Genomic DNA, 27085 nt, shown 5'->3' on the forward strand with positions numbered 1-27085 from the left:
CAATCTTCCAGATATTTAAATTAATGGACAGAAATTTGGTTGGGCTCCATAACAAACACGGGCAATTTTCCTCTATGTGCTGTGCAGAACATCTGTCCCAAAACATCATCTTAAGAGTTAAGATCAGCACTGAAAAAGGGACAATATCTAAAGATATGTGGAAAGGACAAGACATGAGATTAGGGGAGATCGCTCCAATTGAGGAGCTAACACCGGAAGAGGCACGATGGCCCTGTAACTATGGTTTCCATTTTTTATGGTTAAAATGCTGCACTCTAAGGGGTCATTTTCTGACTTTACGTTTCTGACAGTGATCCTCTTCCATCGAGACCACATATCAGAAATTCAACCAATCGCTCTACATGATGAATGGCAGATGGAGTTTAATTTAGATAAATGTGAGGTGATGCATTTAGATCGAATCAGACCAGGACCTACTCCGTTAATGGTAGGGCGTTGGGGAGAGTTATAGAACAAAGAGATCTAGGAGTACAGGTTCATAGCTCCTTGAAAGTGGAGTCACAGGTGGATAGGGTGGTGAAGAAGGCATTCGGCATGCTTGGTTTCATTGGTCAGAACATTGAATACAGGAGTTGGGATGTCTTGTTGAAGTTGTACAAGACATTAGTTAAGCCACACTTGGAATACTGTGTACAGTTCTGGTCACCCTACTATAGAAAGGATATTATTAAACTAGAAAGAGTGCAGAAAAGATTTACTAGGATGCTACCGGGACTTGATGGTTTGACTTATAGGGAGAGGTTAGATAGACTGGGACTTTTTTCCCTGGAGAGTAGGAGGTTAAGGGGTGATCTTATAGAAGTCTATAAAATAATGAGGGGCATAGATAAGGTAGATAGTCAAAATCTTTTCCCAAAGGTAGGGGAGTCTATAACAAGGGGACATAGATTTAAGGTGAGAGGGGAGAGATACAAAAGGGTCCAGAGGGGCAATTTTTTCACTCAAAGGGTGGTGAGTGTCTGGAACGAGCTGCCAGAGGCAGTAGTAGAGGCGGGTACAATTTTGTCTTTTAAAAAGCATTTGGACAGTTACATGGGTAAGATGGGTATAGAGGGATATGGGCCAAGTGCAGGCAATTGGGACTAGCTTAGTGGTATAAACTGGGCGACATGGACATGTTGGGCCGAAGGGCCTGTTTCCATGTTGTAAACTTCTATGATTCTATGATTTGTCAACCATTTGTTTCGATGTCCAGAAAATCTGCCCCATGCCGAGAGCTTGTAGTCAGAGGTTTCCCCCTTTAAATTTCCCAGCTTCATTTAAAAAAAGCAACTTTTTTCTCAACATAACCTTTCATTCTTTCGTTCTATTTATTGTGAAGTGTATGAGATCAGGGGAATATATGAGCTTTGATTGTTTATATATACGTTGGGCTGAAGTATGTCTGATTAAATACCTCCTTGTGTTGGCGTAGTCTAGGTTTTCCATATCTAGCATGCTGGCTGCAGCTTGACGTAAAAATAGTTTTCTGGGTTCCCTTCAAGCTCATATCCAGATGGCAGTAACAACAAAATATCCCAAAATATGGGATTTCCTGTAGCTCCCCAGGCAACTAAGATGTCACATAAATTTATTTAAATTAAGGTTAATTTAATTTTAATAGTCAACAGTGGTTTCTAACACACTGGCTTACCTTACAGTACCATTGCCAGTTTGTACACTTTATATTCCAGGAGATTTATTTTATGAATCATATCTGTTAGGGGAGTAATTCGACCCAAGAATGCTGCAGAGGGCCCCATCTATTATATAACACATTTGTAAATCAGTTCCATCTGAGGTTTTTTTGTTGCTTTTAAATTTGAATGAAGTAGATTTTAATATTACATGGATGTGCCTTTATGACTTTCCGACAATAGTACAATCACTATTGCAAACATCAAATTGCAGCAAAGTATGACTCCATGATTTTAACCCTACCTGCCCGGTGGAAACTGGTTGGCTGGGCAGTTAAAATCGCCCAGGTTACATGGACACCCTTGACCGCTTATATCCAGTCGACTGCAATTTTTACACAGGCTTCTTGACAGGCGGCTAAGATGCCCGCTTAAAGCCGACAGAGTCCTTCTTTAAACATGTAGATCGGGGTTTGATGATGTCATCAGGCCTCGACTGCAATTTTGAACCAGGCCCGAGCAGGAAAACCGCTATGGTTTTCTCACTAGGATGAAGAGAGTCGGGTCCTGCCGGGAAGGTGAAGACGCCCAAACAGTTTTTTACTTTCCATTGTGGAGTCAGGAGGAGCAGGAGCAAGGAATGTTTAGACCTTCCCTGCCCCAGACTCCCCCCACTTCCCTCCCATGAGACTCTCCCCACTTCCCTCCCATGAGACTCTCCTTCCCCACACTCACCTGAGGGCGATGGGCTGCCCGGTTTTCCACAACCTGCCTGCCACTTCCCACCTCCATCCCACCTGTTTCGGACAGAAAGTGGACCGGCAGCCTGTTGATGAGGACTAGATGTTAACATAGTCTGGGCTGATTTTTTTGCAGCAGCGGGTGAGTTTGCAACTCACCTCACCTGCCCAAAACCTGCCCGGAGTTAAAATTGGGATTCTTACATGGAAAATAAGGACAAGCTTGAAAATATCACAAGCAGGTACAGTAAGCCATAAAAAAAAACTAGCTAAACAAATCTAAAGTGCAGATTTTGAAAATTACCTTCCATAATAGTAACAGGATCTTCAATCTTTGGACGCAGTATGTTTGGACCGAACACCGTTCCCAGATTCTGAACGCTCATTTTGTTTACATCTGAGTAAGACTGAACCTCATCCAAGAACCTGTGAAAGGATAATCAAGAAGGGTTTAGAAAAAGAACTGAATCAGTGTTAACGACTTCCTGCTGCAAGTCACATGTACTGCAGCATGACAGTTTCTCTGGCATGTGAAAAGTGCCATATGTGCCAACGGTGCAGCACTTTTTTGTATTCTCTATTTACATGAAGTGTGCCATCAACATTTTCAAATGCATGGGATCAGTATCAACCTCAGGACTAAGCATTGTCTTCAACCTAAACTGAAAAGATGCTGCCAATTAGCAGGGGTCCAAACCTTTCATTACTAAATGTCCCTTTAGGGTTGAATTTCTGCTGAGGTTCTCCCGATCATCCACTGTAACTTCAGCAGAAACCCCAGAGAAACAGTGTAAATGGCGTTGACACCATTTCTCTGGGGTTTCCATTGATCTTCCCCCAAAGTGGGAGGACTTCCGTGGAAAATCAACCTCTCGTTATTTTCCCAGTATGCAGTTTTATTGAACTGCATCGACAACAAATGACTTCCTGTGATTTTCTAATGCTGAATAAAGGTGGCCTTGTGCATCAGAGTGGATAAGGAACATTGTATAATGCCACTTAGTAGGTTCGACTGGGTATTGCTCATTGTACTGGACTAGCAAACCAGTGGTCTTGAATACAAATTCCATCACGACAAGTTATGAAACTGAATTCAACAAATCTGGTAACTTGTAAGTTGACATCAAGAGAAAATGATCACAAAAGCTGCCAGACTGTTATAAAAACCCAACAGGTTCACTAATGTCCTCAGGGAAGGGAACCTGCTACTCCTATCTGGTCTGGCCTATAGATGACCTACAGCACTGTGCTTAACTCTTAATCCTCTGAAGTGGCCTAATAAACCACTCAGTTATAAAAACAATTACTATGAAGTATTTCAAGAAGAACACCCAACACCATCTCCTTCCCGAGCCAATTATGGCTTGCCAACATTGGCCAAATCCTGAGAATATATCCTGCACTGGCAGAGCTGTACCTACTTCTAGTGGTGATACTCCATTTTACTCCAACCCTTGGAGCACCACTGTTCATGCTCAGGTATGTACGCACCTTGCATGTGCAGTAATGCTCTGAATTTCATAGAAACCTTAGCACTTAGTCTATGTGGCCTGTTGCACACTGTCACTTGGGCTGGCAGAGTCATGCAGGTTACTGGACACTTAAATCTACTTAACCGCATGAATTTGTTAGTTTAAGTAGGGCTGGACTTATGTGTTTTTTTTTTATTCGTTCACAGGATGTGGGCATCGCTGGCAAGGCCAGCATTTATTGCCCATCCCTAATAGCCCTTGAGAAGGTGGTGGTGAGCCGCCTTCATGAATCACTGCAGTCCGTGAGGTGAAGGTTCTCCCACAGTGCTGTTAGGAAGGGAGTTCCAGGATTTTGACCCAGCGACGATGAAGGAACGGCAATATATTTCCAAGTCAGGATGGTGTGTGACTTGGAGGGGAACGTGCAGGTGGTGGTGTTCCCATGTGCCTGCTGCCCTTGTCCTTCTAGGTGGTAGAGGTCGCGGGATTGGGAGGTGCTGTCGAAGAAGCCTTGGCAAGTTGCTGCAGTGCATCCTGTAGACGGTATACACTGCAGCCACGGTGCGCCGGTGATGAAGGGAGTGAATGTTTAGGGTGGTGGATGGGGTGCCAATCAAGCAGGCTGCTTTGTCCTGGATGGTGTTGAGCTTCTTGAGTGTTGTTGGAGCTGCACTCATCCAAGCAAGTGGAGAGTATTCCATCACCATCCTGACTTGTGCCGGGAGTGTGATGGAATACTCTCCACTTGCCTGGATCTGTTGAAGAGATAGATCAGTTTTGCCATGTGATGTGCCCGTTTCTAGGATACTATGTGGATTGCCGCTGCCATAGTGATGCTGGCATGACATTGCTGCATCATCAGACCACCAACTTATGTGTGCTAATTTTGGGTTCAGTAGCGTAACAGTACATATTTGGCACTGTGTCAGAAAGAATGGGCACTGTGCAGTACCGCAATCCTTCCACATCAACCCCAAGATATTACCTGCAGATGTACTTCAGCAAGTTGAAGTTGACTGGAGGGAGTGTCTTCACTTGTTTAATTAGTTCCTTCATCCCCTGAAAGAAATGAAGAAAGGCTATATGAAAACCACTTGATGTGCTTTCTGAGGCTAAAACTTATTGGATTTGGTAACCAGCTTTAAGCTTGTGCTTTCAGACCATCTATTATAAACCAATTTTACAAACATGGCAGCAACAGGACCTGCATTTCAGTTGTTTTCATGAGTTCTGTTTAGACTCATGTCGTTGACATCATGTGCCTTCTGTTTTAGAATTTGTAGCTTGGCTTGTTTTTGTACATTTAAAGCATAGTAAAAACATAATGGTTTGACTCAGTAGTTTTAAAACAATCAGAAACATGAGTTGGGAAATACCTTTGGGAGTATTTATTGTAGAATTTTCCCTCAGGGCATTAAATGGGTGGATTAGAGTCCCTGACAGGATAGTTTGTATATGGTTTGTGGAATGACAGTCTTGATTGACCAAGTGGTGTTTTCTTATGCTGTAGTTTCTTACGTTCTTACAATGGTGGCGGACAACGAGCAGGTGTTGAAGACTGAGAGGCTGGGGACATTTATATATATTAAGAGGGATATGAAACTTATTGTCTAAGTTTAATTTGACTCTTTTTGAAGTTCGACGACTCATTGTGTCATGAAAATACTTGAAATGAAATAAATTTGAAATCACATGATATTGGATGTGTGGTACGATTTTCAGATACTTCTGTATATATGAAGCTATTTTTTTAATAAATAAACATTTTCTGTAATGCCTGATCGCATTACTAGCTTGCTTTTATGATCCATGCATAAAACCTGGGCACCGTCGGGGGCAGCACCATTTCTGAATAGCACTGGCGAGGAAGTTTTGGTGGTGTGAATATGGGCTAGATGGTAACTATATTTGACTGCATGGATGAATCGATCTACAGATCTATATATGTACATACATCAGATGTGGAAGATAATGTAATAATATTTAATAAACATAGAAAATTATGGCAATCTACAGTCGGACAATCAACATTTGAGAGAGAAAGCAAGGTTAATGTTTCAAGTGTGACTATTCATCAGAACCCTTTGTGCTGAGGATGGATGTTAACATTCTTACCTTTCAGATGCTGCATTCCTGCAGCATTCTCTGTTTATATTCAACATTTATTGCATTTGTAGCTTTTTAATATCTGTAGAGTTGTTTGATAGAAATCATTGACTAGCCACAATTGTGGCAAAGGCAACACCGTTTTAGCCACATGCACTGATTTTTGTGGAAAACATCTTACACACAATACAGGCAAATGTACTTTACATGTGTATATTTACTTAATAAATTCTGCCACCATTCAGTGCAAAACTTTGCAGTCTTTCTCTTTCACCAAAGTTTGGAATTCTGCCATGTATTTATAATACGCAGTACCTCTTAGTGCAGCCTCTAGGGTTCTGTCCAGCAGTTGCGAGCAGTACTTTGACCTCCTCAGAGTAATTCTGAGAATGCTGACTCACACAATGAGACATGTCAGATCCGCTGCTGCTCTCCATCCATACCACGCTGGATTCTCATTGCCCTTTGCCATGACATGCCCTGTTGGAGCTGCTTGTTATTGACTGGGTTTGTTTTCTTCTGCTGGCCTGGAGCTGACCACAATGACAGCTCCCCTCTCCATACAATATCACTGGTGCTTCCATGGTGCTGAAGTCCAGCATTTTTGACTGTGTTACACATTATTTTAGCAAATAACCAATAAGCTGTAACCAAGGAAGTAAAGCACTCACAACGATCAAAAAACAAGCGCACACTCTGCATTTCATCTTACCATTTTACCAACAAACACACAAAAAGGTTAAAGTTCACATGCATACACCATGCAAATATGAGTATTGAGATCACATGCCCAATGACGGTGTCTATTACTCATTTTTTATTTACGAATCAAAAATGCAATTATCCACATCTGGATTCCCAATTAGCCACGTGTTGCCAGCAGCTAATTTACTGGACAACACTGCTTTGGATAAACATACAGTTAGATCGGCAGAGAGAGTGAGAGAGAGAGATGGAGATGTCTAAAGAGCAGTTTAAATTACTTTATAATGTAAACGCAATCTCAGGTTTATTGAATTTCAGACAAAGTCGAGGTAAAATACTTACACTCTCTTCTTCCTTGGTGAAGAGTTTGGCACATGAGAGGAACTCATCGTATTTGGCATAGGGGATGACGGGCTCTGGCAGTTCCCGCAGATACAGCTTGAGTAATGAGGCCACGGTGTGCACATCTGTATTGCTGAAAGCAAAGCAAATGAAAGCAGTCATTGCAAAGCAGCCTTTATTGCAAGGGGTTGGAGGAAAAGAATAAGGAAGTCTTGCTGCAATTATATAGGGTTCTGGTGAGACCACACCTGGAGTACTGTGTACAGTTCTGGTCTCCTGTGGAAGGATATACTTGCCTTAGAGGGGGTGCAACGAAGGTTCACTGGATTGATTCCTGGGATAAGAGTGTTGTCCTATGAGGAGAAATTGAGTAGAATGGGCCTATGTTCTCTGGAGTTTAAAAGAATGAGAGGTGATCTCATTGAAACGTATAAAATTCTCAGAGGTAGATGCTGAGAGGCTATTTCCCCCGGCTGGAGAGGCTAGAACTAGGGGTCATTGTCTCAAGATAAGGGGTCGGCCATTTGGGACCAAGATGAAGAAAAATGTCTTCAATCAGAGGGTTGTAAATCTTTGGAATTCTTGACCCCAGATGGCTGTGGATGCTCAGTCGTTGAGTATATTCAAGACTGAGATCGATGGATATTTGGACACTAAGGGAACCAAGGGATATGGGGATAGGGCGGCAAGTGGAGTTGAGTGGAAGATCAGCCATGATCTTATTGAATGGCACAGCAGGCTTGAGGGGCCTTATAGCCTACTCCTGCGCCTATTTCTTATGTTCGAATTAACCCAACATACCAATTCTGTGCCTCTTGTAAAAGCAGGTTCATTTTAAATGTAACTAACCCTGATCACGGAATCAGAATCCATGGATTCATTTTCACGGGTTGTGTGCTTTGGGTAAACTGGGTAACCCGAGCAAAGGCTGGCGACGGGGAACCTTGCCAGTACATGGCAAAAAACTACGAGCGCACTGCCTGCGACTTTCCAATACATGCTGGCGGTCGCCAAACTTCACCACCACCTGGGCAAACTCGGAAAATTGCTCCCTTGGTGTTGTTTCTGTTTTTAAACTGAGTCCCACGACTAGCCTAACCCACTGTGCTCCCATTCACATGAAGTCACTCATGTCACTTACTGCGTCGACTAGATTAAATCTATTACACAAATAGTGACAAAAAATATTCCAGCCCATTTACACACAGCTGATGTTTTGTTTACTGGTTTTGTGTCTCCAAAAAAGACCTGTTGATATTCTGCAATTTCCCAACATCTGGTGCACACATGAATCTGGTGACTGAATAACTATTGTCTATCATTTGGTATGTCCATTAGTCCAGCACTTAGCTATAGGTCTGTCCATGTCACGTAAACCTAGGCTCTTTGGAATTTTTTTAACAGATTGCCTGATGTGGATAATTAAATTGCATTTAAACGATGCCCTGTCATTGCAACCGTTAATTAGATCATTAAATAAGAAAACCAATCATCAAAATAATTTGATGCTACACAATAATTGATGTAAACAGAGTCACTGATTGTTTAATTTAGTGCATTGAGAAATTAGGTTTAGAGTAGTTATCGAAAAGGATGAAGAAAAATCAAATGTGAAAATACTCAACTGGAGGAGAACTAATTTCAGTGAGTTGAAAAGGGTTCTGGCCCAGGTGGATTGGAATCAAAGTTTGGCAGGTAAAACAGTAAATGAGCAATGAGAGGCCATCAAACAGGAGAAAGTTCGGGTACAGACTAGACACATTCTCATGAGGGGGAAAGGAAGGGCATCGAAAGCTTGAGCTCCCTGGATGACTAAATATATAGAGATTAAAATGTAATGGAGAAAGGAGGCTTATGATAAATGTTAGGTTCATAACTCAATAGAGCACCAAGCTGAATACAGAAAGTACAGAGGAGAACTGAAAAAGGGAATAAGAGGGACAAGGAGAGTGTATGAGAATAAATTAGCGGGTAACATAAAAGGTACCCAAAAGTCTTTTATGAACGTACAAAGAGTAAAAGGGTAGTCAAAGGAAGGGTGCGGCCAATTAGGGACCAAAAAGGAGATCTTCTTTTGGAGGTAGAGGGCATGGCTGAGGTATGAAATGAATACTTTGCATCTGTCTTCACTAAAGAAGAGAATGCTGCCAATGTCACGATAAAGGAGGTAGTAGAGAAATGGGATAGGATAAAAATAGATAAAGAAGAGGTACTTAAAATGCTCAAGGTAGATAAGTCACCCAGTCTGGATGGGATGCATCCTAGATTGCTGAGGGAAATAAGAGTGGAAATTGTGGAGGCTCTGGCCACAGTCTTCCAATCCTCCTTAGATATGCGAGAGAACTGGAGGATTGCAAATGTTACACCCCTGCTCAAAAAAGGAGAGGGATAAACCCGGCAACTACAGGCAGTCAGCCTAACGTCGGTGGTGGGGAAACTTTGAGAGACAATAATCCAGGACAAAATTAACTGGCACTTGGGAAAATATGGGTCAATAAATGAAAGCCAGCATGGATTTGTTAAAGGCAAATCCTGTTTGACTAACTTGATTGAGTTCTTTGATGAAGTAACGGAGATGGTTGATGAGGGTAGTGCGGTTGATGGTGCGTATATGGATTTTCATAAGGTGTTTCATAAAGTACCACATAACAGACTTGTTGGCAAAATTGAAGCCCATGGGATAAAGGGACAGTGGCTGCATGGATACGAAATTGGCTAAGGGACAGAAAGCAGAGTAGTGTAAATGGTTGTTTTTCAGACTGGAGGGAAGTATGCAGTGGTGTCCCCCAGGGGTCGGTGTTGGCACCACTGCTGTTTTTGATATTCATTAATGATCTGGACTTGGGTATACAGGGCATAATTTCAAAGTTTGCAGATGGCATGAAACTCAGAAATGTAGTAAACAGTGAGGAGGATAGTAACAGACTTCAGTAGGACAAAGACAGACTGGTGAAATGGGCAGACACATGGCAGATAAAATTTAACGCAGAGAAGTGTGATGTAATTCATTTTGGTATGAAAAATGAGTAGAGGCAATATAAACTAAATGGTACAACTTTAAAGGGAGTGCAGGAACAGAGAGAATTGGGGTTTATGTACATAAATCTTTGAAGAAGGCAAGACAAGTTGAGAAAGCTGTTGAAAAGGGATATAGGATCCTTGGCTTTATAAACAGAGGAATAGAGTACAAAAGAAAGGAAGTTATGCTAAGCCTTTATAAAACACTGGTTAGGCCTCAGCTAGAGTATTGTGTTCAATTCTGGGCACCACACTTTAGGAAGGATGTCTAGGTCTTAGAGAGAATACAGAGGAGATTTACTAGAATGGTACCAGGGATGAAAGACTTCAGTTATGTGGAGAGACTAGAGAAGCTGGGATTGTTCTCCTTGGAGCAGAGACGCCTAAGGGGAGATTTGATAGAGGTGTTCAAAATCATGAAGGATTTTAATAGAGCAAATAACGAGAAACTGTTTCCAGTGGCAGAAAGGTCGGCAACCAGAGGACACAGATTTAAGGTAATTGGCAAAATAACTAGAGGAAAACATTTTTTTTTTATGCAGTGAGTAGTCATGATTTGGAATGCACTGACCGAAAGGGTTGTGGAAGCAGATTCAATAATAACTTTCAAATGGGAATTTGATAAAAACTTGAAGGGGGGAAACGTCCCAGACTCTTCCATCACCATCCCTGGGTATGTCCTTTCCCACTGGCAGGACAGACCCATCAGAGGAGCGGTACAATGATATACAGTCAGGAGGGAGTGGACCTGGAAGTCCTCAACATTGACTTCGGACCCCATGAAATCTCATGGCATCAAGGCAAACACGGGCAAGGAAACCTCCTGCTGATTACCACCTACCGCCCTCCTTCAGCTGATGAATCAGTCCTCCTCCATGTTGAGCACTACTTGGAGGAAGCACTGAGGGTAGCAAGAGCACAGAATGTACTCTGGGTGGGGGACTTCAATGTCCATCACTACTGACCGAGCTGGCCGAGACCTGAAGGACATAGCTGCGAGACTGGGCCTGTGGCAGGTGGTAATTGAACCAACACAAGGAAAAAACCTACTTGACCTCGTCCTCACCAATCTGCCTGTCACAGATGCATCTGCCCATGACAGCATTGGTAGGAGTGACCACCGCACAGTCCTCGTGGAGATGAAGTCTCAGAGACATGGTTGAGGGAGGGGCAAGACTGGCAGCTCAATATTCCGGGGTACAGAATCTTCAGGCGAGACAGAGGGGGAGGTATAAGAGGAGGGGGGGGGTCGCAATATTAATTAAAGAATCAATTACTGCCATAAGGAGGGATGATATATTAGCAGGTTCCTCTAATGAGGCCATATGGGTGGAGCTTAAAAACAAAAAGGGGGCAAGCACTTTGATGGGAGTGTACTATAGGCCCCCAAACAGTCAGGGGGAGATAGAGGAACAGATATGTAGGCAAATCTCAGAAAATTGTGCAAATAATAGGGTAATAATAGTGGGGGATTTCAACTTCCCCAATATTAACTGGGATACTCAGAGTGTAAAAGGCTTAGAGGGTACAAAATTCTTAACGTGCATCCAGGAGAGCTTTTTGAGCCAGCATGTAGAAAGTCCGACAAGAGAGGGGGCGGTACTGGACCTAATTCTAGGGAATGTGGCCGGCCAAGTGGAAGAAGTGCTAGTAGGTGAGCACTTTGGTGACAGTGACCATAATTCGGTGAGATTTAAGGTGGTCGTGGAAAAGGACAGGGAGGGGCCGGAAATTAAGGTTCTAAATTGGGGGAAGGCCGATTTTAATAGGATAAGGCAGGATCTGGCCAAAATGGACTGGGATCAGCTGCTTGTAGGAAAATCCGCATCGGAGCAATGGGAGTCTTTCAGAAGGGAGATTGAGACCATACAATGGCAACATGTTCCCGTAAAGGTCAAGGGTGGTTCCAAGAACTCCAGGGAACCTTGGATGTCAGGGGATATACGAGAATGGATTAGGAAAAAAAGGAGGGCTTTTGGCAGATACAAAAGGCTAAAGACGGAGGAAGCCCTAGAGGAGTACAAAAAGTGCAGGGGGATACTTTAAAAAGAAATTAGGAGATCAAGGAGGGGCCATGAAATAACACTGGCGAGCAAAATAAAGGAAAATCCTAAGATGTTTTATAAGTATATTAAGGGTAAGAGGATGACTAGGGAAAAAATAGGGCCCATTAGGGAAAAAATGGCAATCTGTGTGTGGAGCCGGCAGATGTAGGAGGGGTTCTAAATGAATTTTTTGTATCTGTTTTCACTATGGAGAAGGACGATGTAGACATCGAAATACGGCAGGGGGACTGTGATATACTCGAACATATTAACATCGAGCGGGAGGAGGTATTGGCGGTTTTAGCAGGCCTAAAAATGGATAAATCCCCAGGCCCGGACGAAATGTATCCCAGGCTACTGTGTGAGGCAAAGGAGGAGATTGCGGGGGCTCTGACACATATATTCAGAACCTCTCTGGCCACAGGGGATGTGCCAGAGGACTGGAGAACCGCTAATGTAATACCATTATTCAAGAAGGGGAGTAGGGAAAAACCGGGGAACTACAGGCCAGTGAGCCTAACATCAGTGGTAGGAAAATTATTGGAAAAAATTCTGAAGGTCAAAATTAGTCTCCACTTGGAGAAGCAAGGATTAATCAGGGATAGTCAACATGGCTTTGTCAAGGGAAGATCATGTCTGACTAATTTGATTGAATTTTTTGAGGGGGTGACTCGGCGTGTGGATGAGGGTAACGCAGTGGATGTGGTATACATGGATTTCAGTAAGGCCTTCGATAAAGTCCCCCACAGGAGACTGGTTAAGAAGGTACGAGCCCATGGAATCCAGGGTGCCTTGGCACTTTGGATACAAAACTGGCTTAGTGGCAGAAGGCAGAGGGTAATGGTCGAAGGTTGTTTTTGTGACTGGAAGCCTGTGGCCAGTGGGGTACCACAGGGATCTGTGCTGGGTCCCTTGCTGTTTGTGGTCTACATTAATGACTTGGATATGAATGTAAAAGGTATGATCAGTAAGTTCGCTGATGATACAAAGATTGGTAGGGTGGTAAATAGCGAGGAGGATAGCCTCAGTCTGCAGGACGATATCGATGGGTTGGTCAGATGGGCGGAACAGTGGCAAATGGAATTTAACCCGGAAAAGTGCGAGGTGATGCACTTTGGAGGGACTAACAAGGCAAGGGAATACACAATGAATGGGAGGACCCTAGGCAAGACAGAGGGTCAGAGGGATCTTGGTGTGCAAGTTCACAGATCCCTGAAGGCGGCGGAACAGGTAGATAAGGTGGTAAAGAAGGCATATGGGATACTTGCCTTTATTAGCCGAGGCATAGAATATAAGAGCAAGGAGGTTATGATGGAGCTGTATAAAACACTGGTTAGGCCACAGCTGGAGTACTGTGTGCAGTTCTGGTCGCCACACTACAGGAAGGATGTGATCGCTTTGGAGAGGGTGCAGAGGAGATTCACCAGGATGTTACCAGGGCTGGAGCGCTTCAGCTATGAAGAGAGACTGGGAAGATTGGGTTTGTTTTCCTTGGAGCAGAGGAGGCTGAGGGGGGACATGATTGAGGTGTACAAAATTATGAGGGGCACAGATAGGATGGATACTAAGGAGCTTTTTCCCTTCGTTGAGGGTTCTATAACAAGGGGACATAGATTCAAGGTAAAAGGCGAGAGGTTTAGAGGGGATTTGAGAAAGAACTTTTTCACCCAGAGGGTGGTTGGAGTCTGGAACTCACTGTCTGAAAGGGTTGTGGAGGCAGGAACCCTCACAACATTCAAGCAGCATTTGGATGAGCACTTGAAATGCCATAGCATACAAGGCTACGGACCAAATGCTGGAATATGGGATTAGAGTAGACAGGGCTGATGGCCGGCGCGGACACGATGGGCCGAAGGGCCTCTATCCGTGCTGTATAACTCTATGACTCTAAGTCCCGTCTTCACACTGAGGACACTATCCAACGAGTTGTGTGGCATTATCACCGTGTTAAATGGGATAGATTCAGAACAGATCTTGCAGCTCAAAACTGGGCATCCATGAGGCGCTGTGGGCCATCAGCAGCAGTAGAATTGTATTCCAGCACAATATGTAACCTCATGGCCTGGCATATTCCTCACTCTACCATTACCAACAAGCCAGGGGATCAACTCTGGTTCAATGAGGAGTGTAGAAGAGCATGCCAGGAGCAGTACCAGGCGTACCTAAAAATGAGGTGCCAACCTGGTGAAGCTACAACTCAGGACTACATGCGTGCTAAACAGCGGAAGCAACATACTATAGACAGAGCAAAGCGATTCCACAACCAACGGATCAGATCAAAGCTCTGCAGTCCTGCCACATCCAGTCGTGAATAGTGGTGGACAATTAAACAACTAATGGGAGGAGGAGGCTCTGCAAACATCCCCATTCTCAATGATGGCGGAGTCCAGCACGTGAGTGCAAAAGACAAGGCTGAAGTGTTTGCAACCATCTTCAACCAGAAGTGCCGAGTGGATGATCCATCTCGGCCTCCTCCCGATATCCCCACCATCACAGAAGCCAGTCTTCAGCCAATTTGATTCACTCCACGTGATATCAACAAACGGCTGAGTGCACTGGATACAACAAAGGCTATGTGCCCCGACAACATCCCAACTGTAGTGCTGAAGACTTGTGCTCCAGAACTAGCCGCACCTCTAGCCAAACGGTTCCAGTACAGCCACAACACTGGCATCTACCCGACAATGTGGAAAATTGCCTAGGTATCTCCTGTCCACATAAAGCAGGACAAATCCAATCCGGCCAATTACCGCCCCATCAGTCTACTCTCAATCATCAGCAAAGTGATGGAAGGTGTCGTCGACAGTGCAATCAAGCGGCACTTACTCACCAATAACCTGCTCACCAATGCTCAGTTTGGGTTCCGCCAGGACCACTCGGCTCCAGACCTCATTGCAGCCTTGGTCCAAACATGGACAGAAGAGTTGAATTCCAGAGGTGAGGTGAGAGTGACTGCCCTTGAAATTAAGGCAGCATTTGACCAAGTGTGGCACTAAGGAGCTCTAGTAAAATTGAAGTCAATGGGAATCAGGGGGAAAACTCTCCAGTGGCTGGAGTCATACATGGCATGAAGGAAGATGGTAGTGGTTGTTGGAGGCCAATCATCTCAGCCCCAGGACATTGCTGCAAGAGTTCCTCAAGGCAGTGTCCTCGGCCCAACCATCTTCAGCTGCTTCATCAATGACCTTCCCTCCATCATAAGGTCAGAAATGGGGATGTTCACTGATGATTGCACAGTGTTCAGTTCCATTTTCAACCCCTCAGATCATGAAGCAGTCCGTGCCCGCATGCAGCAAGACCTGGACAACATCCAGGCATGGGCTGATAACTGGCAAGAAACATTTGAGCCAGACAAGTGCCAGGCAATGACCATCTCCAACAAGAAAGAGTCTAACCACCTCCCCTTGACATTCAACGACATTACCATCGCCGAATCCCCCACTATCAACATCCTGGGCGCCACCATTGACCAGAAACTTAACTGGACCAGCCATATAAATACCGTGGCTACAAGAGCACGTCAGAGGCTGGGTATTCTGTGGTGAGTGACTCATCTCCTGACTCCCCAAAGCCTTTCCACCATCTACAAGGCACAAGTCAGGAGTGTGATGGAATACTGTCCACTTGCCTGGATGAGTGCAGCTCCAACAACGCTCAAGAAGCTCGACACCGTCCAGGACAAAGCAGCCCGCTTGATTGGCACCCCATCCGCCACCCTAAACATTCACTCCCTTCACCACCGGCGCACTGTGGCTGCAGTGTGTACCATCCACAGGATGCACTGCGGCAACTTGCCAAGGCTTCTTCGAAGCACCTCCCAAACCCACGACCTCTACTACCTAGAAGGACAAGAGCAGCAGGCACATGGGAACAACACCACCTGCATTTCCCCTCCAAGTCACACACCATTCCGACTTGGAAATATATCGCCGTTCCTTCATCTTCGCTGGGTCAAAATCCTGGAACTCCCTTCCTAACAGCACTGTGGGAGAATCTTCACCACACAGACTGCAGCGGTTCAAGAAGGTGGCTCACCACCTCCTTCTCAAGGGCAATTAGGGATGGGCAATAAATGCCGGCCTCGCCAGCGATGCCCACAAACCCATGAACGAATTTTTAAAAATTTGCAGGGCTATGGGGAAAGAGCAGGGGAGTGGGACTAATTGGAAACCTCTATCAAAGAGCTGGCACAGGCACAATGGGCTGAATGGCCTCCTTCTGTGTTGTATGATTTTGTGATTTTAAATGATTTCTTTTATTATTTGGCCGATTTGCCTTCTCTGCCGCACATATTGAGCTGAAATTGGATGAAAATGCAAATGATTGTTGGAATGGCGAACAAGTAACGGTTAAACTGATATAAAAGTAGCACAGGTCCCTTTCCGAGGTTTAATTAAATGGGGATGAAGTTGAATTCCCCAAGCGTTGGTAATTGTTTCTACTGATTCAGTGCAGAATGGATTCATGTGGTCATTGATAAATAACTCATAACCAAATAGGCTAAACCTTCGTGCTGATTCCCGTTATTACTGCAGTTCAGATTCTGTCTGTACCTACTGATCAATCTCTATTCCTGTAAAAATAACATTAGATTACCTGACAAGATATTTACACAATGTCCTATTAGAAAATACAAGGTATTTCGCTTAGCACAAACATGAGTACAATCTGATCTCCGTTAGCCAGCAGCCTCCTCAGTTTGATTTTATATGCTTACATGACCTTTCCATCATCATCATCTACCCTATCGTGTTGTTGTAAATAGCAATTTAATTGCATACATTTAAATGATCATATTTTACAAATGTTAGCTTTGGAACTGCTCGATTGCACTGTTCTTTTTTTGGTTCGTGGAATCCTGTCAGAAACACCAGTAAACAGCAGACATGTTTTTTCAATTTTCTCTCCTCCACTCCTGAAGGTGGTAAGTTCTGCCAGGGTATCATTGCTTTTTCTTAGTTACTTATGGGGATCAGGGAGTACTTATACAGAACTTTGCCTCAGGAGATGAAATGGGTGGACGAAAGCCCACGACAGGCGACTTTATACATGGTCTGTGAATGGAGCCGTGTTACAAATTCGGGTCTGCCATTGATACCTTCTTGAGTTGAGTGGTACCAGTCACTTCTGTGAGCAGTTTGAGCATCTTACTTTTTAGGAGTTCACACCATTCGTTCATGGGATGTGGGCCTCACTGGTAAGGCCAGCATTTATTGCCCATCCCTAATTGCCCTTGAGAAGGTGGTGGTGAGCCGCCTTCTTAAACCGCTGCAGTCCGTGTGGTGAAGGTTCTCCCACAGTGCTGTTAGGAAGGGAGTTCCAGGATTTTGACCCAGCGACGATGAAGGAACGGCGATATATTTCCAAGTGGGGATGGTGTGTGACTTGGAGGGGATCGTGCAGGTGATGTTGTTCCTATGTGCCTGCTGCCCTTGTTCTTCCAGGTGGGAGAGGTCGTGAGTTTGGGAAGTGCTTCGAAGAAGCCTTGGCGAGTTGCTGCAGTGCATCCTGTGGATGGTACACACTGCATCCACAGTGCGCCGGTGGTGAAGGGAGTGAATGTTTAGGGTGGGGGATGGGGTGCCAATTAAGCGGGCTGCTTTATCTTGGATGGTGTCGAGCTTCTTGAGTGTTGTTGGAGCTGTACTCATCCAGGCAAGTGTAGACTATTCCATCACACTCCTGACTTGTGCCTTGTAGATGGTGGAAAGGCTTTGGGGAGTCAGGAGGTGAGTCACTCGCCGCAGAATACCCAGCCTCTGACCTGCTCTTGTAGCCACAGTATTTATGTGGCTGGTCCAGTTAAGTTTCTGGTCAATGGTGACCCCCAGGATGTTGATGGTGGGGGATTCGGCGATGGTAATGCCGTTGAATGTCAAGGGGAGGTGGCTAGACTCTCTCTTGTTGGAGATGGTCATTGCCTGGCACTTGTCTGGCACAAATGTTACTTGCCACTTCTCAGCCCAAGCCTGGATGTCCAGGTCATGCTGCATGCGGGCTCGGACTGCTTCATTATCTGAGGGGTTGCAAATGGAACTGAACACTGTGCAATCATCAGCAAGTATCCCCGTTTCTGACCTTATGATGGAGGGAAAGTCATTGATGAAGCAGCTGAAGATGGTTGGGCCGAGGACACTGCCTTGAGGAACTCCTGCAGCGATGTCCTGGGGCTGAGATGATTGGCCTCCAACAACCACTACCATCTTCCTTCATGCCATGTATGACTCCAGCCACTGGAGAGTTTTCCCCCTGATTCCCATTGACTTCAATTTTACTCGGGCTCCTTAGTGCCACACTTGGTCAAATGCTGCCTTGATGTCAAGGGCAGTCACTCTCACCTCACCTCTGGAATTCAACTCTTCTGTCCATGTTTGGACCAAGGCTGTAATGAAGTCTGGAGCCGAGTGATGCTGGCGGATCCCAAACTGAGCATCGGTGAGGTTATTGGTGAGTAAGTGCCGCTTGATTGCACTGTCGACGACACCTTCCATCACTTTGCTGATGATTGAGAGTAGACTGATGGGGCGATGATTGGCCGGATTGGATTTGTCCTGCTTTTTGTGGACAGGACATACCTGGGCAATTTTCCACATTGTCAGGTGGACGCCAGTGTTGTAGCTATACTGGAACAGCTTGGCTAGAGGTTAGTTCTGGAGCACAAGACTTCAGCACTACAGCCGGGATGTTGTTGGGGCCCATAGCCTTTGTTGTATCCAGTGCACTCAGCCGTTTGTTGATATTAAGTGGAGTGAATCGAATTGGCTGAAGACTGGCTTCTGTGATGGTGGGGATATTGGGAGGAGGCCAAGATGGATCATCCACTCGGCACTTCTGGCTGAAGATAGTTGCAAACGCTTCAGCCTTGTCATTTGCACTCGCGTGCTGGACTCCGCCATCATTGAGGATGGGGATGTTTACAGAGCCTCCTCCTCCCTTTGGTTGTTTAATTGTCCACCATCATTCACGACTGTATGTGGCAGGACTGCAGAGCTTTGATCTGATCCGTTGGTTGTGGAATCGCTTAGCTCTGTCTATATCATGTTGCTTCAGCTGTTTAGCATGCACGTAGTCCTGTGTTGTAGCCTCACCAGGTTGGCACCTCATTTTTAGGTACGCCTGGTGCTGCTCATGGCATGCTCTTCCACACTCCTCATTGAACCAGGGTTGTTGGTAATGGAAGAGTGAGGAATATGCCGGGCCATGAGTTTACAGATTGTGCTGGAATACAATTCTGCTGATGGCCCACAGCGCCTCATGGATGCCCAGTTTTGAGCTGCTAGATCTGTTCTGAATCTATCCCATTTAGCACGGTGGTAGTGCCACACAACACGTTGGATGGTGTCCTCAGTGTGAAGACGGGACTTCGTCTCCACAAGGACTGTGCGGTGGTCACTCCTACCAATACTGTCATGGACAGATGCATCTGCGACAGGTAGATTGGTGAGGACGAGGTGAAGTAGGTATTTCCCTTGTGTTGGTTCACTCACCACCTGCCACAGGCCCAGTCTAGCAGCTATGTCCTTCAGGACTCGGCCAGCTCGGTCAGTAGTGGTGCTACTGAGCCACTCTTGGTGATGGACATTGAAGTCCCCCACCCAGGGTACATTCTGTGCTCTTGCTACCCTCTGTGCTTCCTCCAAGTGGTGCTCAACATGGAGGAGGACTGATTCATCAGCTGAGGGAGGACGGTAGATGGTAATCAGCAGGAGGTTTCCTCGCCCATGTTTGTCCTGATGCCATGAGATTTCATGGGGTCCAGAGTCAATGTTGAGGACTCCCAGGGCCACTCCCTCCTGACTGTATATTTCTGTACCGCCATCTCTGGTCAGTCTGTACTGCCAGTGGGACAGGACATATCTAGGGATGGTGATGGAAGAGTCTGGGACGTTGGCTGAAAGGTATGATTCTGTGAGTATGGCTATGTCAGGCTGTTGGACAGCTAGTCTGTGGGACAGCTCTCCCAATTTTGGCACAATTCCCCAGATGTTAGTGAGGAGGACCTTGCAGGGTCGACTGGGCTTGGTGTTTTGCCGTTGTCGTGTCCGGTGCCTCGTGGTCCGATGCCGAGTGGTCCGTCCGGTTTTATTCTTGTTATGACTTTTTGTAGCCAGATTTTACAACTGAGTGGCTTGCTAGGCCATTTCAGAGGGCGATTAAGAATCAACCACATTGCTGTCGGTCTGGAGTCACATATAGGCCAGACCGGGTAAGGACGGCAGGTTTCCTTCCCTAAAGGGCATTAGTGAACACATGGGGTTTTACGACAATCGAGTAGTTTTATGAACACCATTACTGATACTAGTTTTTTTTTTAATTCCAGATTTATTTATTCATTTAATTAATTGAATTTAAATTCCCCAGCTGCCATGGCAGGATTTGAACTCATAACTCCGAATTATTAGTCCAGGCCTGTGGATTACTAGTTTCCAGGTAAACACTTCCCAGTGTTTACCTGGAGGAAACTGTGCCTCATTCATGACTGGATATCGGACAAGCACTCTGACAGCACAGGGGTGGTGGAAGGGTCGAGAGAGGTGGTGGAGAGGTAGAGCTGGGTGTCGTCAGAGTACATGTGGGATTTTCCCCAATGTCGAGCTGGCCCATAGATTGGGGGGGGTCAAACCTGAGGGGAGGGGCGGCGAACCTGGGCCAGTAGCATCCAGCAGTATTTTTGTGGAGCTAGAAGGAGCACTCCTGCTCCTCAGAAACAAAAGTATACAAAGGTTACTTACATTTTTATGGGCAGCCGAAAGCACTCCTTTAAGGATCGATGGTTAGGCCACTGTGCATGCTCCATCCAGTTGATGATTAATTTGGAGAGGGGTCCTAAAAACGAGCACTGGTTGTGTATTTTCAAGCTTGAATACTAAACCAGTGAATCACCATGGTTTCTATGCTCAGCATCACAGTTTGGAAGCTGTCAACACCTAACTGTGCAGACATGAAGGCCTGGATATTAACTCGGAACCAGGAAGAGAGCGGGGTGGGGGGAGGATTTTTGGACGGGAAACCCAAAGTAAAGCTTTCCTGCACGTCATGACGATTTTGATGGTTGAACCGCCTTAAAAATATTTTCAGCAGGTTTCGCACCTGACAGCCAGCCGGATTGACAGGTTGGCTGCCTGTTGGGCGGGAAAGCAGCTGGGGAGACATTAGGGTCTTCGGGGTTTGTATGGGGGTGGGGGCGATTGCAAGGGGGTGGGGGAAATCGGGCATCGTGAGAGGGGTGGGGGAAATCGGGCATCGTGAGAGGGGCGGGGGGCGGCCGTTCATGGGGTGTTTAAAAGGTAAGCTTGGTGAGCCACAGGGAAGTGCTCTTGCTCCTCCTGAACCAAAGGCAGTGCAATAAAGGCACTTAGTTCATGGATCCAGCCCTTCTCACTTCCTTTTACCTGCCATGATTCCCGCAATCCAGGAAACCTATGCTGGAGGCGTTAAATTCGAAGGCCTCTTAAATTCAATTTAAAATCCACCTAATTTACATCTAATGATCGGGTAAATTACTCCAATAAGTACCCGCCCGCCTGCACTAATTATCTGTCCGCCTCCAGCGAGTAGGTTACTCGCATGCAGCAAAACACGCATCCATTAAACCTAGAAGTGGGTGTGATGGAGCCGGGTTGCGGTCCCGCTGCAAAATTCTATTATTTTAACTTCTCACCCGCCCCCAACCCACCAATTCTTGGGGGTTAAAATTGCCCCCAATATGTCCTTTGTAGCTATGACGGCGCTGCTCTACTTCAGACACAGAAAAGCCATAGCTCTGAACGGCTGAGCTGGAATCTCACCACTCGCTGCCTAACACATTAATAAATGTCACATTATGCAAGACAGTAAAACTGTCACTGGTGCAACAGTATCAGAATAACAAACAGGTGGATTGTTCCAATAGGACCTGAATAAAACATTTACCTCCTCCCTTTGTTCTGATTATTCTAGAGTTAACATTTATGCAATCTCAACACCAAGTTTTCTATCATCTGTATTTACCTTTTCTCCTTTCAATTTTCTCCCCATCTCACCTTTCCATGGCTCATGCTGGGATTCAGCTTCACGAGCATCAGAAGCCTCTGATACTTCATCCAAGTGGCCATTCTCCGTGTATGAGCACAATGTCGGCAGGCTATTTGACTACTCGACAGGGGAAGCAATTCTCTTGAACCTGACCCTGTCCTCACCTGATGTCCATGTATAGTCAGGCACTTCCCCGCAGGGATCGCTGGCTAGCTATCAGGAGCAGAAGCCTTGCCTAATTTTCTCTATCCCTAACCCAGGAACACTGGAGCCATTGTTGTCTTGATTGAAGTGTTTACATTTTCAAAAAATGTAAATACTTCAAAAAGGTTGTGCACATCAATGGCAGTACTCTTCGTCACACTCACCCACTTTTGCCATTTCTAATAGATCTTGTCATTTAGTTTAAGATTAGGAGACATTACAGCACACTAATTATGGGATGGATTTTATTGCTCGTGGCAACCACGATTTATATTACCACGAGCAATACTGCAAATGCAAGTTCGTTCTTTCTTCCTTTCGCTCTTGTTCTTATAGATCAGATTTCTAATGTCCCCCCTCAGTCTAGTGCTGGCAAGAGGGAGCTACAGTCAGAGTTTAGGGAAAGGGAAGAGCCAGCATAAACACCAAACTCTGCAATTCCTCATTTGCTGAAGTTATCAGCTGTCAGAATAAAACAGCTCAAGCTGCTTTTATTTCATTGGCATAATATTTCATTTCCATTCTGAGGATTCATTCTTTCTAATTTGTCTCAGCAGCAATCAGTGTGGAAAATACAACAAGAAGAAACGTTATGTAGAAAATAATTATGAATATTTATCTTGTGTCCAGTATATGAACTGGTGATTGTCAGTAACAATGGCCTCCATATTGTTATAATGTTTGCTGGGTGGGCATTTACATACGGTGGTGCCAACAGCAGAATGGAAACTCAACTCCATTTGTCTCACTTGGAAAATAATAGAGTCCCTCAGTGAATGTGTGATAAATGTGTAACTGGAAGCAAAGTTATGGCTTTCCTGGTAGTGATATGATTGTTCATCAACTTCTTTATACAATGTAATTACTTTTATTAAAGTAAGATGTAAACAAAAATCAATACTGCGTGAACATGCAGTGTTGTACCTATAAAAGAAAGAACTTCTATTTATATAGCATCTTTCATGTATGAGGACATCACAAAGCACTTCACAGCTAATGAGGTACTTTTGAAATATAGTCATGTTGTAATGTAGGGAAACAAAGCAGCCAATCTACACACAGCAAGGTCACACAAATAGCAATGAGATAAACAATCTGATAATCAGTCATAGTGGTGCTGGTTGAGGTATAAATGCTGGCCAGGACACTGGGAGAACTCCCCTGCTCTTCCAGCAGTGCCATCGAATCCTCTACATCCACCTGAGAAGGCAGATGGGGTCTCAGTTTAACGTCATATCTGAAAGGCAACACCTCTAACAGTGCAGCCCTCAGTACGTCACTGAAGTCTCAAGTCCCTGGAGTGGAGCTTGAACCCATGACTCACTCACTCAGAGGCAAGAATATGACGACCACTGAGCCAAGGCTAACACGAGGTATAAACATGTTAAAACTATTGATAAATGTGGGAATTTCTGAGCTCATTTCTACTGTTGTGCTTTCGACTCTCTCTATGATCTCATGTAATTGTATCAATTATGCCAGATGCCTCTTGGCAAAAATTACTTAACTGTTATATAATCCCAACAGTGGGGGCAGTGGAGTGTTACACAAGGCAGTTAGAAACGCGGATTAGAAGAGGAAGCATTGCGACCGTTAGAAGCTGTGGCTCATTTAATTGCAACTGATGCACATGTACAATGAGTCACATGATATTACAATTGCAGTCAACTTTCATTCTTTGATTGGATGAATGATCTTGTAAATGTCTCTCTTGCTGTGTTTAGACTGCCATTTTGGAACAAATTTGGGTTAAAATTGGATCAGAGTCAGTGTTTAGAATTGTGTGCTTCATTTAATTGAGAGTCGGCCAAATTACATTAAGAACTTTACAACATGGATTTGATAGATCATTGTGTGAACTGTCTCTGGTTTTGTAAATCATGATAGAACAGGACATTGATGTGTTTGTGCCCTGACATCAAGCATGCACGCATCAAAGTGACGTTGGGACCTAAATTCAATATCGTTGCGCCCGTTTTACGATCATAAAACAGGCACAATAACTAATTTAGCAGGGCAGAGGCTCATGCCTAATCTGCACTGGCGTTTGGGCCACTGCTAAATTGATCGGGGCCTTTTTTAGGCTGACCTGGCGGCCACCTGAAATGAGTGCAGGCCTCATTTTAACATTGTGGGCGGCCTCAAGTGCTCCTTACAGACCTGGACGCCCAAGTTTGGTAAGATGAGTTGGAACTTGTGATGCGCAAGCTCCCACTTGTATTTCTGGATCTTGAGCTGCCTAACCAGTGGTTCTTAAAGGGACTGCTGGAGGCCGCTCAAAAAAAGGTTCCAAAACTTTGTAATTTTGTTTTTTTGTGGGGTTGGAAGCAGCAGGACTGCTCCATCTGGATCCACAAAATAACTGCAGGTCGCTCCTGATCGCCTCGCCCCATCCTCACGGACTTATGTGTGGGCCTTGTCAACGGTCAAAATTAATAAGGTCCAGATAGGCAAGCTGCAGCGAGGCGCCTGATTGACGCCGGCAGCTCACCTGCATTATGATAATGAGGCCCATTGGTATCGCACTCGGTTTGGGTCGCTAAGGAATTTAGGCCCCATTGTCTCTCCTGGTAACACATTTTCACTTGGAGATAATGTTCTGGGTTTACTTATAGAAGTAAATTGGAGTGGTGTGCTTTGGTCTCCTTAGTACCAAGCACAATGCAGCCAGACTGGCCCCAAAACAATCCAGACTACTGGTACATATCAGTTTGAAAGCATTATACAATCTCATTTTGTACAGGTAAGGAGAGGTATTAGATATTCACAATGTACAATTATTAATGATCAAATAACCAATTAATGATCACAACTCGATGTGTCATCATGATGGTAGCCATGGTAACCAATTTTACAGTTTGGGCATTACGTCTGCTTGTGTATTTTATTAATATTTCAATTAATCTTTGCTTATTTGTTTCATCACATTATTATTTACTTTATTAATGTACAATTAATCACATTCAAGGAATTTTCTGATAGTAACTCTTTTGCTCCCTGCAATATCTTCCAGCTGAGTATGTTACCAACTTATTAAATTAGAAGCAATTTTCAGTCAGCAATATTGATTTTTTTCTGAATAGTTCATCTGGTTTGGCCAACCATCTTGTCCTGAGCTCCAACAATTTTCTCATCTACTACCAAGTTCCCTTGTGTATTTGCACTGATTGCTTCTACGGATCTTCCCTCATTTCCTTTTTCTTAACCGCGTTCCACATTTGATTAGACTGGCTTATATATCCTCAATCTGCCTCAAAGCTATTGTTCCAACTTTGCCAAACTTGAACAATTCAGCTTTCCTTACTTTTCCAAATCTCTGGTAACATTTATTTAGCTAAGGTCAGCACTAGAAATAACAATCTTGACTCTGGGTTTGAGAACCTGAGTATTTTAACTTCATATTTTTTTTCTGGGAACTGTGAACGATTTCTTTGCAGCATTTAAATACACGGTTAAAAAGTAATTTGCTGTTGGAATAAGATGGTTTGTGAATGATTAACAATAAGATAATTAGATGGGTCAGAAGGGAAAGTGCATTCTCAGATTGAATGGATTACATCATATCCTGCCTGTTCATCAAATTAGTCTGAAGCTCTTTTCATGCTTCATTACATTAGATGTTTTAATGAGGTATGGAAATTAGTACACTACTTATAGGGGAGAGGATTGAATGCCTTGCAGAATGGTTAAAAATCTTAATAGCTCTGAGAGCATTCACATCTAACCTAATGGAAAGTCAGCATCATCTTGTCATTTACAATCTCCTACACAATTACAACGCAAAGGTCTGGATCAACACAATGTTTATGGGATTAGAAAGGTCTCTCAAGTACTCATATATTTATTAATCATTCAGCTTGTAATAGAAATGTTTAGGAAGATTATAATGAACAGAACTGGAAAAGACAACAGCAGTGCATCAGGCCAATATCAGAGCTCAAAAAATACCATATGATGTTTCTTATATCCCACAATCACATCTTTCACCAAAAAAATCTATCCAGCTTGAATAATATGTTTGTAAAAAAAAAATGATAATCCTAATTTAAACTGATAAATGATAAACTAATTTATGGAACATAATTGTTGTACAATATTCAAAACAATGAAATGAAAAGTCAAATGTTTGATTCCAGGTCTATAATGGTATCACGTATACTGATAAATAATTGAATATAAATTGGGGTCCAAGTTTTTGTCCTTAAACCTGTAATATGTTACAGCTAAAATCACAGTTTCCACTGAATCAAACAATATTTTCAATATTGTGTGACAAAACTGAATCAAATGTATGCATTTGGTGTATCGGAAATAGTTTATAAAACTCATTCAACCAGATATTAAGAAATTTATATATCTCTTTTTAAAGAATAGTTCAAAAAAATACTATGCACCATGTCTACAAATAGAATGCCACACCCCTTACCTGTCAAACAATGGCTTCTCACCACAGTCGAAGGCCTCTTGTAACTCCTTGACTAGATTGGCCTGACCAGGTAACCGGAAAAGACCCTCTTCCTTCAGTCCTCTCTGGCGGATGAAGTCTGCACACTGCTCCACAAGCATTGGTGCCATGCGCGTCCCATGCCTGCGCTCATACCGTACAGTGTCTTCAAGCCGCTGGCCAAAGATACCTGTTCATTTGGGAACAAAATGAGAACAGCATACCTGATAGCAAATAATTCCAGTCGAAGTTTACACAAAGCAGACGTTATGTAGAAGAGAAAGACTTTTGTTAGAAAATATAATCACAATAGTTAAACCACCAGTTAAATGATCGAACGCTGGGCCATCAGAGCCAA

General features: G+C 44.2%; 1 protein-coding gene across 4 annotated transcripts in view; it reads right to left on the minus strand.

The window, feature by feature from the left end:
- arhgap24 (Rho GTPase activating protein 24) overlaps positions 1 to 27085 on the minus strand; it is a 403142-nt gene that overhangs the window by 14311 nt on the left and 361746 nt on the right. For all 4 annotated transcript variants that reach the window (XM_067990483.1, XM_067990500.1, XM_067990491.1 and 1 more), the window contains 4 exons: positions 26710 to 26917; positions 7003 to 7135; positions 4835 to 4908; positions 2682 to 2803 (listed from right to left, as the gene is read on the minus strand). In XM_067990483.1, coding sequence (XP_067846584.1) covers positions 2682 to 2803; positions 4835 to 4908; positions 7003 to 7135; positions 26710 to 26917 — 537 coding nt within the window. The remainder of the gene's footprint in view (positions 1 to 2681; positions 2804 to 4834; positions 4909 to 7002; positions 7136 to 26709; positions 26918 to 27085) is intronic.

The sequence above is a fragment of the Heptranchias perlo genome, chromosome 1 (genome assembly GCF_035084215.1).
Source record: "Heptranchias perlo isolate sHepPer1 chromosome 1, sHepPer1.hap1, whole genome shotgun sequence".
Taxonomy (NCBI): domain Eukaryota; kingdom Metazoa; phylum Chordata; class Chondrichthyes; order Hexanchiformes; family Hexanchidae; genus Heptranchias; species Heptranchias perlo.